Here is a 17,501-nt window from a genome sequence, read left to right as displayed (position 1 = left end):
CTCCCAAATCCCCCCACACATTAACCCACATCCCCACTCATTAACCCCCCACACATTAACCCCATCCCCACTCATTAACCCCCCCCCTATTTTTCGACTATCAGCTGCCGGCACCGCCATCAGGGGCTTATCTACGGCATTCTGTCATACTGTAGATAAGCCCCCAATGTAACCTGGAGGAGAAGAAAAACGAGTTGTATTATACTCACCAGGGGAGGTCCGGCGCCTCCCATCTTGTAGTGGTGACGTCCTCTTTTTGGCTTCCTGTCGCCGGCGCACTGATCTGACCTGTTGAGGGCAGAGTTCTGCAGTGCGCAGGCCCTCTCTGACGGAGCCGCGATGGGAAGCCAAGAAGAGGACGTCACCGCTACAAGATGGGAGGCGCCAGACCGGACCACGACACCTATCAGACCAAAACTGCACCTGGACCGCCCCTGGGCGAGTATAATATAACTAGATTTTCTTCTCTTTCAGGTTACATAGGGGGCTTATCTACAGCATTACAGATTGCTGTACATAAGCCCTTGATGGCGCTGGGCGCAGCTGATAGGGCTAAAAATAGGTGACAGATTCCCTTTAAATCGCTCAGTGATTTTATTTTTGTCCCAATTATAAATTCTGCCCCGATAATTAACCCTATAATTCTTATTATTATATCAACATTTCTCAGGTAAAGAGTGTCATTTTTCATGGCAACCAATCCAAGAGCACCTTTCATGTTCCAGTGCAGGGTAAAGCATAAAAACGGAGTTCTCATTGGCTGCCGCTTCCACCTATGAGCTGCCGCTTCCACCTATGAGCTGCCGCTATTGCAGATTAGATCCTTTTTGTTGAGTTCTATAGAGAACACGAAAGCGACTAATAGCCGCGTCACGTGATGCGGCTGTGCCATTGCTAATACCAGGCAGAGTTGTGTCGCTCCAGTATTTGAGTTTTCTGCATAGTGTGAACTGTGTTACAATGACGGCGCCCGCCGCACTGAAAGATTACGGCTGCTATAGCGCCGGTTTCCTGTTCCTAGGAAAGCCGAGTGACAGCACACATGACTGCCGCTGTGACAGCGGCTCCTGCCTGCAGCACCCAGCGTCCCCACCGCTGCCTCCAGTGTGTCCTGGGCGTCCCCTCCCCCGCCGCGCTCCCCCTTCTCTCCCCCGGGCTGGGCGTCCGCAGGAAGGGGGGCGTGTCCCGGGAACTATCGCGGTGCTGCGCTCCCTCCTCCTCCTCCTGGGGCAGCAGTGACAGTGCACGGCCGGAGCCCAGTGACACGAGTCCTCTCCGCACAGGGTCACCCAGGGAGACCGCGGGCATTCAGCAGTCGGAGCTGAGCGGAGCCGGGCAGCAGGGGAGGAGAAGGAGGCTGCAGGAGGGAGGGGAAGCAGGAGCCGCCCCGGAGAAGGAGGGGGACGCGCAGAGGAAGAAGCGCAGGAGATCTCGCCCCGGCTACTCTGACAGCCCGCAGCCCGCCCGATGCCAGATTGGTTCCCCGGGCATTAGTATGGCCACCACCGCGACCTGCACCCGCTTCACGGACGAGTACCAGCTGTACGAGGAGCTCGGCAAGTAAGAGCCCAGGAGGGGAGAGCGGCAGAGCCGGGAGGGCACGGAGCGCACTGCGATGGGCACTGAGCATAGGGGGCACCAGAGGCTGCTGGGGGGGAAGATCAGTGGAGACCTGTCAGAGTGCAGAGGGGCACTGATCATAAGGGGGCACAAGAGGCTGCTGGGGGGGAGGGTCAGTGGAGACCTGTCAGGGTACAGATGGGCACTGAGCATAGGGGGCACAAGAGGCTGCTGGGGGGGAGGGTCAGTGGAGACCTGTCAGGGTACAGATGGGCGCTGAGCATAGGAGGGCACCAGAGGCTGCTGGGGGGCAGGGTCTGTGGAGACCTGTCAGGGTACAGAGGGGCACTGATCATAAGGGGGCACAAGAGGCTGCTGGGGGGGAGGGTCAGTGGAGACCTGTCAGGGTACAGATGGGCACTGAGCATAGGGGGGCACTAGAGGCTGCTGGGGGGGAGGGTCTGTGGAGACCTGTCAGGGTACAGAGGGGCACTGAGCATAGGGGGCACTAGAGGCTGCTGGGGGGGAGGGTCTGTGGAGACCTGTCAGGGTACAGAGGGGCACTGAGCATAGGGGGCACCAGAGGCTGCTGGGGGGGGGAAGATCAGTGGAGACCTGTCAGAGTGCAGACGGGCACTGATCGTAAGGGGGCACAAGAGGCTGCTGGGGGGGAGGGTCAGTGGAGACCTGTCAGGGGGGTACAGATGGGCACTGAGCATAGGGGGGCACCAGAGGCTGCTGGGGGGGAGGGTCTGTGGAGACCTGTCAGGGTACAGAGGGGCACTGAGCATAGGGGGCACTAGAGGCTGCTGGGGGGGAGGGTCTGTGGAGACCTGTCAGGGTACAGATGGGCGCTGAGCATAGGGGGCACTAGAGGCTGCTGGGGGGGAGGATCAGTGGAGACCTGTCAGGGTACAGATGGGCGCTGAGCATAGGGGGGCACTAGAGGCTGCTGGGGGGAGGGTCAGTGGAGACCTGTCAGGGTACAGATGGGCGCTGAGCATAGGGGGGCACCAGAGGCTGCTGGGGGGGAGCGTCAGTGGAGACCTGTCAGGGTACAGATGGGCACTGAGCATAGGGGGCACTAGAGGCTGCTGGGGGGGAGGGTCAGTGGAGACCTGTCAGGGTGCAGACGGGCACTGATCATAAGGGGGCACCAGAGGCTGCTGGGGGGGAGGATAAGTGGAGACCTGTCAGGGTACAGATGGGCATTGAGCATAGGGGGCACTAGAGGCTGCTGGGGGGAGGGTCAGTGGAGACCTGTCAGGGTACAGATGGGCGCTGAGCATAGGGGGGCACAAGAGGCTGCTGGGGGGAGGATCAGTGGAGACCTGTCGGTGCAGACGGGCACTGATCATAAGGGGGCACCAGAGGCTGCTGGGGGGGAGGATCAGTGGAGACCTGTCAGATTGCAGATGGGCACTGATCATAAGGGGGCACCAGAGGCTGCTGAGGGGGAGGATCAGTGGAGACCTGTCGGGGTACAGATGGGCACTGAGCATAGGGGGCACCAGAGACTGCTGGGGGGAGGGTCAGTGGAGACCTGTTAGGGTGCAGAAGAGGGCACTGAGCATAGGGGGGCACCAGAGGCTGCTGGGGGGAGGATCAGTGGAGACCTGTCAGGGTGCAGAAGAGGGCACTGAGCATAGGGGGCACCAGTGGCTGCTGGGGGGCAGGGTCAGTGGAGATCTGTCAGGGTACAGATGGGCACTGAGCATAGGGGGGCACCAGAGGCTGCTGGGGGGGAGGATCAGTGGAGACCTGTCAGGTTGCAGATGGGCACTGAGCAGAAGGGGCACCATAGGCTGCTGTGGGGGAGGGTCAGTGGAGACCTGTCAGGGTACAGATGGGCACTGAGCATAGGGGGCACCATAGGCTGCTGTGGGGGAGGGTCAGTGGAGACCTGTCAGGGTACAGATGGGCACTGAGCATAGGGGGCACCAGAGGCTGCTGGGGGGGAGGGTCAGGGGAGACCTGTCAGGGTGCAGACGGGCACTGATCATAAGGGGGCACCAGAGGCTGCTGGGGGGGAGGGTCAGTGGAGACCTGTCAGGGTACAGATGGCGCTGAGCATAGGAGGGCACCAGAGGCTGCTGGGGGGGAGGGTCAGTGGAGACCTGTCAGGGTACAGATGGGCACTGATCATAAGGGGGCACCAGAGGCTGCTGGGGGGGAGGGTCAGTGGAGACCTGTCAGGGTACAGATGGGCGCTGAGCATAGGAGGGCACCAGAGGCTGCTGGGGGGAGGGTCAGTGGAGACCTGTCAGGGTACAGATGGGCGCTGAGCATAGGAGGGCACCAGAGGCTGCTGGGGGGAGGGTCAGTGGAGACCTGTCAGGGTACAGATGGGCGCTGAGCATAGGAGGGCACCAGAGGCTGCTGGGGGGAGGGTCAGTGGAGACCTGTCAGGGTACAGATGGGCGCTGAGCATAGGAGGGCACCAGAGGCTGCTGGGGGGGGAGGGTCAGTGGAGACCTGTCAGGGTACAGATGGGCACTGAGCATAGGGGGGCACCAGAGGCTGCTGAGGGGGAGGATCAGTGGAGACCTGTCAGGGTACAGATGGGCACTGAGCATAGGGGGGCACTAGAGGCTGCTGGGGGGGGAAGGGCAGTGGAGACCTGTCAGGGTGCAGATGGGCACAACTGACTGCGGACAGAAGTGTGCATGAAAGACTGACCCCCAGCCCCAAAGGGGCACAGGACAGTGGGCAATGGAGGGGCAGAAGACAGGACTGTGGGGAAGACATTTCTGAGGGGATGCGCATGGACACAGTTAACCTGAGGGGGAATCAGTGTCACTGATGTAGACATGGCGCAGGGTCGGTGAGGATCTGGGGGCAGAGCACGCGTGGGTTGGTGAGGAGTGGGGGCCGCGTGGGAGGGTCAGTGCCGAGCTGGTGTTTAGTACCTGTGCAGCTAAAAGTAACCTACGCACTGGGCATTGAGAGTAAGGGCGGCACAGGATGGGCTGAGTTCGGAAGTTGGTGCATGCTCCAAATAGGAGTATAAATGACATTATAGGGCTGCCTTCACACTATCAGTTCTTGGAGAGTTGTTTCGCTGCGTATTGTCAAATACAAGAAAATCTGCAACACCAAAAGCTCCTAGTGGGAAGGTAGCCTAAAACTGTCACCTTCTAACTACTGAGAGATGGACTGTGGTAAGAAAGCGGAACATCAGAAGGACGTCCAGACCAAGGAAAGGCGACCTGATAGGAGCAAAACGTAATGGAGGCACAATGAACTTACGGGATATGGGGCAGAACGATTGGATAGAGCAGATTTTTGCGAATTATGGCTCATATATGTTTATCAGCAAAGGAATAACATTGGTCTAGTAAAACGAATAGGGTAATTTATGCATGTGCCTTTAAGAACAGGCAAAGACTGTGCCTGAGCCATCTATAATAAGTAGAGAGGCTGCCAAACTACCTGTGTATACAGAACAAGGCAGACAAGACACGAAGATCACGCACAAGCAGAGAGCCTGAGGGTAGAGGAATTGGCTAGTCACTTTGGAAGCCCTGTTAGAGGGGAGACGAGAATCCTGGGGTTAGGGAATTGTGGGCTGCGCCTGGGCACCTACTGTGGGTTTTAGACACCAGGTGTAGGGCAGATAACGGTGCCAAGGCAAAAAGTTCTGACACATGAATGGAATAGCGCATGCATGCATGTATGTATGCTGGCGAGGCCAGACACAAGGCATAGTGACATTGATTAGTGACCTGACAGATGAGCCAGTATCAGCATATTGACAGCACCATGTATCAGCGCACAGAACAGCAGCTTCTGCCTATTGGAAAGGATAGGGAGCAGTTACATCTTAAGAATGAGAACCTATAGTACAGTAGCCATAGACAATAGGACAAAACCCTCTGCTTCCATTCCTGAGTCCTTGTGCTCCCCTCATTGTATACCACAATGTGCAGAATGTATCGGAAATGATTGTTTCCAGTGCTCCGCGCTGGCGCGGACCACTCTGCACATGTATGTTATCAGGGAACCAGACCCAAAGGCCACAATGATGTGTGTTTGCACAGTGGAATTAATCTCCAGTTCCTGTTCTTGGTGAGAGTTGTGAATGATAATCTCTTCTGTCCACACCAGGGTTAACAGATAAAACACGCTCATGCCAGACATTGGCGTAATCCTCTAGACATTGACTGCTTTGGTGGCAGAACTTAGAAGGAAAAAGTGTATCTGTACTCATGGGCATAAGGTGCCAGCTTGGAGATGAGATCAGCATTGTCCTGGTCTGTGAAAGGGACAACAGTGCTTCTTATTTCTCATTATTAGCTCTTTATCTTTTATTTATAAATCCTGGCTGTTTGTCCCTGGTGTGTGACCCAGGCCCCATTCCCTACAGCAGTAATGCCCCAGTGTCTGCGGGTCGTGCGTAGATATGTTGCTGTGTGCAGTCTTTGTTCAGTCCTTTGTCTTCTGGGCAGGAGTGTCACCGCTGCTTCACCTATAGAATACAGGTTGATTACGTGCAAAGTCCATCCAGCCTTCAGCCATAATCCCTTTGTTATCGGCGTGGAGGAGGCGGTGGAGTGAGACGCCGGTGGCTCCTGTGTTCCCACATGTATGTGGCTCTTGTGCTCACTGCATTGCAGCAGGTATCTCCCCTCCGGCCGCACTGCCGTCGTCTGTCCTTCTGCAGGTGAATAAAGTGTCAGAATCGCAGAATTTCCCTCAAGGTGCGTTCACGGGAGATGGACACCCAAGATTATTGATCTTTGGAGTAGCTGACAGTGGGGGGGAAGGAGAGTGAATATTATGCAGTGTCATTAGTCTTTGTCATAGCGCTGCCATTAACCTCATCATTGCTGGCAGGCATGTCACAGGCTCGTCGCTTCAAAGGATAATGAATATGTGTAATACAAATGTGAGAAGATTGCTTCCTTAATTGTTTCTACATGGAATCCGCTCGGGTAATTGCCTCCTGCGTTGCTTTCCTAGTATTTTCTTTTAATGATAGCGCCACGAACCGTAAATCTCGTGGCCCTGGGTTTTACACCAGCAATAGAGCATCCGAGTTATCAGGGTGTTTTATATGCGGTCACTGCGTTTATTTGTGCAAGAAGATAGGAGTGCGCATTATAATGGCCTGCACGTTATCTGTGCTCAGGAAGCTTACAACCAAGACGTATACTTCCTTCTTTATTGCTTAAGTAAACAGTGTAAATCTAGCTATTGTGCTGAATACATAAATATAAATATATATTATTTATTTATTTTTCTCTTATAAAGCTTCAGCTACCATTCTATTCACCCTTGGGTGTTTTCCCTGCGTCGTAGACCGAGAACAGTATTTTACAGCAGCACCACCAAAGGTTATGTCTTCCCCCACCAAAGGTCTCATGTTTCCTAGGATCAGTGGTGCGACATTTCTTGAATCCTCTGTGGCAAATTCTCACCATCCCGCATTGACTCTAGAGAGATAAAATTCAGTCACTATACCATATGTCCAATGTGCCACACTCCATATTTTTCCCCAGCAAAAACCCCTGTTAAAAATTCCCTGATATATCTGTTACATTGGTGTGTTTTCTCCAGAGAAAAGTTTTAAGAACGGAATTTTTTTTAAATTCCTGCCCGCACTGCGTCCCAGGACGTTTTCCAGGCTATGCTTTTGTCATTTTTGTAAATGACATTACACCTTACCTTCTGCGTTTTTGCAATGCTGCAATGATTTCCCATGGAAGTAGATTTAACCCCCTCCACCCCTCTTGGAGTGTAAGTTTGCTGTGGTTTGTATGTTACGGTAGGATCCTGCGCTGAGCGCACCACAAGACTCACCTGAACTGGTTCAGCTTTGATGCGACCTCTATTGATCCTGTATGAATGTCTGTTCCCTAGTGTTTTCCATTTATGGGACGTATTGTTGGTAACGTCCTATTAATCCACCTGCAGGCTGCATGTCTGATTCACCCATCATTCAAACAGTAGGAGCCAGTGTGTTGATTTCTGTGGACTTCAAGTGACACGTTCATTTAAAGGGAACCTGACAGCAGGATTTACTCCCAGGAGGTATCGACTTCTATTTCAATTTTAGTGATCTCTGTATTATCCCTAAATGATACAGCGGTGTGTTTACAAATATTTAATCCTCTCCATGTATGCGTGTATTGGACTTATCTGGGACCACTATTGATCGTTGCAGTAGCATGCTCGGATCACGCCTACGGCGGTGTCACTGACATGCCAGCGTGTGCAGGGTGAGAAGGAAGGAGGGGAGAAAGTCTCGTCGTCTTCCCTGTTCTCACTGCACACCCCGGGATATCGGTCACGCACGCTTGTTATGCAATAATTAACTGTGGTCCTGGACTAGTCCAATATACGCACACAGAGAGAGAGGATTAAATATAAACTTTTAACACTCTCCAGTAAGGTTTAGAAATAATTTATAATGGTATTAGGAGGCTCATAAAGTGATAACACTTTCTAGGAATAAATGCTGTGGTCATATTCCTTTTTAACCTGACTCTCCAGTTTTGAAGTTTCACCAGCTCGTGTCATAAGAACGTACATTACATGCAAGCCCTTGTTTACCAATACCATAGTGTTTTTCAGCCAAAGGCAAAAAATACCCCTAAAAGTATAACTTTATTCAAATTACCCATAAATTAGGGTCAATGAAATTTAAACAACACAGTCTTATCCTAATTAGAAAAGATAAACTGGGGGGGCAGTGTAGTGGACTCTCCCTTTCTTACCCTACCTTACCGCGGAGGTTGGCACCCTAAGTTCAACGTGACGCCCCCACTCAACGTTGGCTCTCCCTTTTGACTCTAAAAGGAGGAACTAACAGAAACCATCACCAACACCAATAATAAAGTGCTAGAGTGCAATACATTAGTCTATAGCAGTAGTCTGTATCTTTTCAGAGAGACAGTAACGACAACTCTCAAAATGGAATACTTTCTGTGCCAGCAGTTTGAACCAATTAGGTTTATGGTAGAAAGTATCCTGGAAAAAGCATATTGGTGATTTGGGTAAGGAATGTCATTAATAAACCAAAGTTAAATAACCAACCCATATATCTTTCAGATTCACCATTACTAATGATAAGAATATGGATAAAGATAAACCCATTAAAGCATGTTTAGTTACTGATACAGACAATAACAATACTTTTCCCATAGATTTCATGGTAGTGGTCTAAAGTAGACGATAATATAGGATGTACTCATCCGATCAATAATGCAGACCCTTTTAGGGTCACCAGGGAGAGCGGACGTTGAGTGGGGGCATCACGTCGAACTTAGGGTGCCAACCTCCGCGGTAAGAAAGGGAGAGTCCACTACACCCTCCCCCCTCAGGTTCTTTTCTATTTAGGATAAAACTGTGCTGTTTAAATCTCTCTTACCCTGATTTATGGGTAATTTTACCTTTATTTGAATAAAAGTTATATTTTAGGGGTATTTTTTGCCTTTTGTTGAAAATTTGACAACAGTTAAAGCAATCCCCTAATATTTTTTTTTTTTTAAAGTTTAAAGGGAACCCATTAGATATAGTTGTAATTGTCAGTGACTGAAACAGCCCCCTGATGACTGAAAGTGAGCCAGTAAATGGCATTTTTGAAGGTGACATGTTCCCTTTATGCTATATATTAAGTATAGGATTACTGATAGAGTATTTATCTAAAACAGTGTTTCCCAAACTCCAATCCTCATGGTCCCAAACAGGTCTTGTTTTCTGGGTTTCCATAGTGTTGTGGATGATTCTTCCATTACATGCGCAATACTAAGGCCTCTTTCACACTTCAGTCTTTTGACGTCAGTTGAAATCTGCCGTTTTTAGAAAAAAACGAATCCACCATTTTTTTTTTTTTTTTTGCACAATCCATTTTTTTCCCTTAGACTTACATTAGTGACGGATTGAGACAGATGGTCATCCATTGCATCCATTTTTTGACGTATCCGTCATAATTTTGGCATCCGCTGTCTGGAGTGGACGGACATTGAAATGTTTTTTGCCTGCGTTGAAGCGGTGAATAGCAATGGATCCGTCGCTGTCCGCTATATGCTATAATGGACGGCTATGGGCGATGGATCCGTTGCAAACCGTTGACGGAATCCACCAATTAACTCTCTCTACACATTACATAAAAATAGTATCATGGTCGAACAACCATTGAACGATTGATCTCTATCTGTAATTCTGTGATTCAGCCTTTCATTTCTTAGTCGACACCGTTGTCCATCCTGGCCATACGTGTTGACTGACTCCAAGCAATGATTATTCAATGAAAGATCTTTAGTTCAACTATCTGCTAAGAAAAGTGAAAGATGCTGGCTTCATTGCAGATGATGCTAATCTGCGATCAATGTGTAAAAATGTTTTCGTTCCCAAGCTTTACCCAACAAACCTTTCTTTTGGTTGAGTCTGTTCACTTTTATCACTTAAACTGTAATATCTGGGCACCTTTAAACCAAAACCGCATTAAGGACCCTCTCGAAGGCTATGTGCATACGGTGCCTTTTTCAGGTGGATTCCGGGTGGAATCCACCTGAGAAAGTGCAGCAAAATCGCCACCTAAAATGAACGTAATGCACAGCAATGTCAAAACGTCATTTCATGTTCCATCCTATGTCGTTTCTTTACACACTCCATTGTTTAAAAGCAAAACAAAACCCTGAGCGATTAAAATAAGTGACTTGCTCATTCCTCGGGCGGCTTCTGCTTGAAAGTCACCTGCTGTCTAAACTTCAAAGTATAGAGTCGTCGGTTTCATAAAACAAAAAAATAAGCAAATACCCTATGACCGACCGTTGGGTACACCCTGTCGTGGTGGGATGGCTTCACCGTGTCGTGGTGGGATGGCTTTTTGTTTTTTTGATGAAAATAGCATTCACTAAGTACCTGTTATTTACATGTACTATTACTATGTACGGTACTTTCTGTAAGGGATATGGTCATTTTTGTATTTTTATTTTATTCTAGGGTTTTGTCTGAAATGACCACAATGTGAACGTGATGTTACTCTTTGCATGTATACCTGCTTATAGTCCGGCTCAGTTTTTTTTTTTTTTTTTTGTTTCGTCGATGGTTTCCTGTAGTCCAAATCCAAAGGAAAAAAGAGGGGGTCCCCAGCACCAAAATTAGTGAAAAAAGATAAAACTCACATTTATTGGGAAGGTTTTAAAATCCTATTAATAAGCCACCATGACAGGCAAGGCTACCTTACGCGTTTCAGACAGATATTACATGTCCTTAGTCATAGGTTTCCTATAGTGGCTTCACCTGGGAAAACTCGGTAGGTGCGCCGCCAGCTAAAGATACCTTGTGCCCATATCCCTAGAATATGTACACACAGATATAATACATATACTGTATATTTTTTTAGGTGTTTTTTTTTTTGAGCAGGAACTGTGTGGAAATTCCCCAAATCCTCCACCGAATCTCGAAACTCCTGAAGTTTCTCTCTGAAAATTCTGTTAAGGTTTGTGCACAGTCTTTAAGGATACATGCACTGCAGCACACAACGCCTTTATCAGCCTGATTCTGCATTGAAAGTGCTGCAGAATCACTGCAAGAAATGGACATGCACCATGTTCCAAATTATTATGCAAATGATATTTTTCTCTGATTTTCCTAAATGGTCGGTACCAATGACAGTCTACTAAAAGTCATCACCCGTTAGAGTATACATTGAATTTTATTGAAGAAACCGCCCAATGATAACAGTATAATCTCCAAAATGAATAAAAATGCACTGTTCCAAATTATTAGGCACAGTAGAATTTCTAAATGTTTGATAAGTTTTAACCCCTTACCTACAATTGACGTAATATTCCGTCCATGTGACCATGGACCTAATTACCATGGACGGAATATTACGTCATCGCGATCAGCGGCGCCCACGTGGTGAGCGCCGCTGATCGCGGCCGAGTGTCAGCTAATTATCATAGCTGACACCCGGCACAATGTGTCAGGGGCTGTCACGGACCGCCCCCGACACGTTAACCCCTTGCACACCGCGATCAAACAGGATCACGGTGTACCGGGGGTCAAAGGGAAGCATCGGCAGGGAGGGGACTCCCTCCTTGCTTCCCTGAGCCCCCCACGGCAGCGCAATGTGCAGCGCTGCTGCGGGGGACTCCTTTCCTGCAGGTCCCTGGATCCAATATGGCGACGGGGACCTCCAGGGGCCTGCAGGAAGCTGGCTTCCTCAGTGCCTGCAAAGCGCAGGCATGAGGAAGCCTGTGCAGTGCCTGTGACAGATCGCTGATCTGTCACAGTGATCTGTGATGTGATAGATCAGCGATCTGTCACAGGACAGTGATGTCCCCCCTGGGACATTGTAATAAAGTAAAAAAAAAATAAAAAAAAGTGTAAAAATAATTAAAAAAAAAAATCGCCAAATAAATTAAAAAAAAAAAAAAATATTCCCCAATAAATTCATTTTTTGGAAATAAAAAAAAAAACAATAAAAGTACACATATTTGGTATCGCCGCGTCCGTAACGACCCGCCCTATAAAACTGTCCCAATAGGTAACCCCTTAAGCGAACCCCTTAAAAAATAAAAATAAAAAACGAAGCAAAAAATGATTTATTATCATACCGCCGAACAAAAAGTGCAATAACGCGCAATCAAAAAGACGCATATAAATATCCATGGTACCGCTGAAAACGTCATCTTGTCCTGCAAAAAACGAGCCACCATACAGCATCATCAGCGAAAAAATAAAAAAGTTATAGCTCGCAGATTAAAGTGATGCAAAAATAATTATTTTTTATATAAAATTGTTTTCATTGCATAAAAGCGCCAAAACATAAAAAAACGACCTAAATGAGGTATCGCTGTAACCGTACTGACCCGAAGAATAAAACCGCCTTATAAATTTTACCGCACCCGAAACGGCGTAAACCCACCACCCAAAAGAAATTCATGAAACGCTGGTTTTTGTAAATTCTGCGTCCCAAAAAACGAAATAAAAAGCGATCAAAAAATGTCACATGCCCGAACATGATACCAATAAAAGCGTCAACTCGTCCCGCAAAAAATAAGACCTCACATGACTCGGTGGGTCAAAATATGGAAAAATTATAGCTCTCAATATGTGGTGATGCAAAAACTATTTTTACAATAAAAAGCGTCTTTTAGCGTGCGACAGCTGCCAAACATAAAAACCGCCATAAATAGTAAATCAAACCCCCTGTTATCACCCCCTTAGTTAGGGAAAAATAATAAAATTAAAATTTTTTTATTTATTTACATTTTCCCGTTAGGGTTAGGGCTAGGGCTAGGGTTAGGGTTAGAATTGGGGGTTTCCACTATTTGCGCACATCAGGTGCTCTCCAAACGCAACATGGCATCTGATCTCAATTCCAGCCAATTCTGCGTTGAAAAAGTCAAATGGTGCTCCTTCCCTTCCAAGCTCTGCCATGCACCCAAACAGTGTTTTACCCCCTCATATGGGGTATCAGCCTACTCAGGACAATTTGCAAAACAACTTTTGGGGTCCAATTTCTCCTGTTGCCCTTAGGAAAATAAAAATTTTGGGGCAAAAATATCATTTTTGTGGAAAAATTTTTTTTTGTTATTTTCACGCCTGGGCGTTATAAACTTCTGTGAAGCACTTGGGGGTTCAAAGTTCTCACCACACATCTAGATAAGTTCCTTGGGGGGTCTAGTTTCCAAAATGGGGTCATTTGTGGGGGGTTTCCACTGTTTTGGTACATCAGGGGCTTTCCAAACGCGACATGGTGTCCGATCTCGATTCCAGCCAAAAAAGTCAAATGGCGCTGCTTGCCTTCCGAGCTCTGCCATGTGCCCAAATAGTCATTTACACCCACATATGGGGTATCAGCGTACTCAGGACAAATTGCACAATAACTTTTAGGGTCCTGTTACCCTTGGGAAAATAAAAATTGGGGGTGAAAAGATCATTTTGTGGAAAAAATATGATTTTTTAATTGTACCGCTGTACATTATAAACTTCTGTGAAGCCCTTGTGGGTTCAAAGTTCTCACCACATATCTAGATAAGTTCCTTAGGGGGGTCTAGTTTCAAAAATGGGGTCACTTGTGGGGGGTTTCCACTGTTTAGGTACATCAGGGGCTCTCCAAACGCGACATGGCGTCCGATCAGAATTCCAGCCAATTTTGCATTGAAAAAGTCAAAAGGCGCTCCTTCCCTTCTGAGCTCTGCCATGCGCCGAAACAGTGGTTCCCCCCCACATATCAGGTATCAGCGTGCTCAGGACAAATTGCACAATAATTTTTGCAGTCCAATTTCTCCTGTTACACTTGGTAAAATAAAAAAAATTGAACCTGAAGTAATTTTTTTTGTGAAAAAAAGTTAAATGTTAATTTTTTTTTAAATATTCAAAAAATTCCTGTGATGCACCTGAAGGGTTAATAAACTCCTTGAATGTGGTTTTAAGCACCTTAAGGGGTGCAGTTTTTAGAATGGTGTCACTTTTGGGTATTTTCTATCATATAGACCCCTCAAAGTGGCTTCAAATGTGATGTGGTCCGTAAAAATAAAATGGTGTTGCAAAAATGAGAGATCGCTGGTCAACTTTTAACCCTTATATCTTACTAACAAATAAAAATTTTGGTTCCAAGATTGTGCTGATGTAAAGTAAACATGTGGCAAATGTTACTTATTAACTTTTTGTGTGCCAGATCTCTGTGATTTAAGGGCATAAAAATTCAAAGTTGGAAAATTGCGGAATTTTCAAAATTTTCGCCAAATTTCCGTTTTTCTCATAAATAAACGCAAGTTATATGAATGAAATTTTACCACTAACATGAAGTACAATATGTCACGAGAAAACAATGTCAGAATCACCGGGATCCACGGAAGCGTTTCAGAGTTATGACCTCATAAAGGGACAGTGGTCAGAATTGTAAAAATTGGCCCGGTAGTTAACGTGCAAACCACCCTTGGTAGTGAAGGGGTTAAAGAACAGAAAATGCTCATTTGTGGAATTTGCAGCATTAGGAGATCACATTCACTGAACAAAAAAGCTATTTAACTCCAAAACATCCTAACAGGCCAAGTTACATGTTAACATAGGAACCCTTCTTTGATATCACCTTCACAATTCTTGCATCCATTGAACTTGCGAGTTTTTGGAGAGTTTCTGCTTGTATTTCTTTGCAGGATGTCAGAATAGCCTCCCAGAGCTGCTGTTTTGATGTGAGCTGCCTCCCACCCTCATAGATCTTTTGCTTGATGATACTACAAAGGTTCTCCATAGGGTTGAGGTCAGGGGAAGATGGTGGCCACACCATGAGCTTATCTCCTTTTATGCCCATAGCAGCCAATGACTCAGGTATTTTTTGCAGCATGAGATGGTGCATGTCATGCATGAAGATGATTTTGCTCCTGAAGGCACGTTTCTGCTTTTTATACATGGAAGAAAGTTGTCAGTCAGAAACTCTATACTTTGCAGAGGTCATTTTCACACTTTCAGGAACCTTAAAGAGCCCTACCAGCTGTTTCCCCATGATTCCGACCCAAAACATGACTCTTCCACCTCCTTGCTGACTTCGCAGCCTTGTTGGGACATGGTGGCCATCCACCAACCATCCACTACTCCATCCAGGGTTGCTCGACACTCATCAGTAAACAAGACTGTTTGAAAATTAGTCTTCATGTATGTCTGGGCTCACTGCAACCGTTTCTGCTTGTGAACACTGTTTAGGGGTGGCCGAATAGTAGGTTTATGCACCACAGCAAGCCTTTAAAGGATCCTACACCTTGAGGTTCAAGGGACTCCAGAGGCACCAGCAGCTTCAAATATCTGTTTGCTGGTTTGTAATGGCTTTTTAGCAGCTGCTCTCTTAATCCGATGAGTTTGTCTGGCAGAAGCCTTCCTCATTCTGCCTTTATCAGCACAAACATGTTTGTGCTCAGAATCAACCACAAATCTCTTAACAGTACGTTGATCACGCTTAAGTTTTCGGGAAATATCTAATGTTTTCATCCCTTGACCAAGGCATTGCACTATTTGATGCTTTTCAGCAGCAGAGAGATCCTTTTTCTTTCCCATGTTACTTGAAAACTGTGTCCTGCTCAATAGTGTGGAACATCCAGTTTTCCTTTTATTGGGCTCACCTGGCAAACTAATTATCACAGGTATCTGAGATTGATTTCAGTGATCCAAAGAGCCCTGAGACATAATACCATCAATGGGTTTCATTAAAACAAACAAAAAAAACCACGCTATGACACTTAAAAACAATTTGCATAATAATTTGGAACATGGTGTAGCTCTCAGCAATGTAAAAACGTCAATGCTGTGCGTATGGTCAGCCTTCTAAAACTCCTATTAACCACTTCAGGCTTCAGAAAACATGAAGCAGTTAAAAGTAGTAGCAAGTCCACTCTTCAGGTGGCTTCTGCTTGAAAACCGCTCGCCTCTACAGGAGAAAAGATGCCGCAAAATACAGCATCAACAATGCTTTAGGAAAAAGACGGCCAGCGCTTCGCCTAGTAAAAATCAGCAGCCGGTAAAAAGCTGCTGTGTGCACATACCCTAATGGAGGAGGCTCAGAAACCACTAAGCTTGTATCTGTGTGTTCAGAGTGCTCCAGATATAATCTTCCTGAGAGATGCGGAGCGCTGCCACATTGTTGCCAATTATATCTGTCTGTTTATGCCTGTTATTGTGTATTATATTTCGGGATGTGATGACATTCCTGTACTTTATACAGGCAGTTTCTTCAGCATACGTATAGACACTGATGAATCACTCGGGGTTTGCTTTTGGTATTAAAGAGGGAACGGTTACCAAGATTATATGTCTAATATTTGGTTTAATTACGATCCCTCTTTATACTGGAGCTGCACTGACGATGGTGCCCTGCAGCCATGTACAGCAGACTGCCTGGCACATGTGGTAATGATCTGATTGCGTTGTGTCTGCTCTGAAGTAGCCGTGGGACCAGAAACGCTTCGTTCTTAATGTCACTCTCTATTCTGGAAGTTGGTTTAGTAGAATACGTAGTAAAAGTACTTGTATCAGTGGTGCCATGCCGATGGTTATGTGGGACATATAAAGCTTGCCATCTGTATTGTACAGTGAGTCTAAGGACATTGCAACTTTTACTTTTGTCTTTTTTGGCAGATATGATACCTTGGCTCAAATTTGTTTTTCAGGCAGGACCATTTTGAAATTTTGCCCGTTTTAGTGACAGTAGGGTAGCAGATTTCATTTGGAAGTTGTGTGTTTTTAAGGGGAGCCCTTTTCTTTAAATTAGGTTTTTGTGGTTATTAAATATTTTTGGCAAGTTTTTTTTTTTTTTTTAAATGTATCGCAATCTCTACTATGAATAAGAAAATCTTGCAGTGTTCACATTGGACACATGAGCTTTTAGACTCTTAACGGAGATCTGTCACCCCATTTTTCGACTATCAGCGGCCGGCACCGCCATCAGGGCTTATCTACAGCATTCTGTAATGCTGTAGATAAGCCCCCCGATGTAACCTGAAAAATAATAAAAATGCGTTAGATTATACTCACCCTGGGGCTGTCCCGAGTCCGGTCTTGGTCCAATGGGTGTCGTGGTCCGGTCCGGCGCCTGCCATCTTCTAACGGTGACGTCCTCTTCTTTGCTTCCTGTCGTGGCTCCTGTGCAGGCGCACTGCGAGTCCTGCAATGCGCAGGCGCCGGGCCTCTCTGACCTTTCCCGGCGCCTGCACACTGCAGAACTCTGCTCTGCCCTCAACAGGGCAGAACAGTGCGCCTGTGCAGGAGCCACGACGGGAAGCAAAGAAGAGGACGTCACCGTTTGAAGATGGGAGGTGCCGGATCGTGACACCCATCGGACCAAACCCGGACCGCCCCTGGGTGAGTATAATATAACTCGTTTTTCTTCTGTTTCAGGTTACATCGGGGGCTTATCTACAGCACTACAGAATGCTGTAGATAAGCCCCTGATGGCGGTGGCCGCATATTAAATGCCAAAAAATAGGTGA

General features: G+C 47.1%; 1 protein-coding gene across 16 annotated transcripts in view; it reads left to right on the top strand.

Annotated features, from left to right (window-relative positions):
- Nucleotides 1–1,178: 1,178 nt before the first annotated feature.
- The window catches only part of CAMK2G (calcium/calmodulin dependent protein kinase II gamma), a 301,123-nt gene continuing 284,800 nt past the window's right edge, over nucleotides 1,179–17,501 (top strand). For 4 of the 16 annotated variants that reach the window (XM_073560061.1, XM_073560057.1, XM_073560059.1 and 1 more), the window contains exon 1: nucleotides 1,179–1,560. In XM_073560061.1, the coding sequence (XP_073416162.1) occupies nucleotides 1,496–1,560 (65 nt within the window). In that variant the 5' untranslated portion in view covers nucleotides 1,179–1,495. The remainder of the gene's footprint in view (nucleotides 1,561–17,501) is intronic. The other 12 variants (XM_073560060.1, XM_073560068.1, XM_073560062.1 and 9 more) reach the window with 6 other exon arrangements.

Source organism: Dendrobates tinctorius, unplaced genomic scaffold, assembly GCF_039654945.1.
Source record: "Dendrobates tinctorius isolate UK_male_01 unplaced genomic scaffold, ASM3965494v1 ptg000292l, whole genome shotgun sequence".
NCBI classification, from domain to species: Eukaryota; Metazoa; Chordata; class Amphibia; order Anura; family Dendrobatidae; genus Dendrobates; species Dendrobates tinctorius.
Note: the sequence above shows the minus strand (reverse complement) of the source record. Positions and strands in the feature narration are given on the sequence as shown.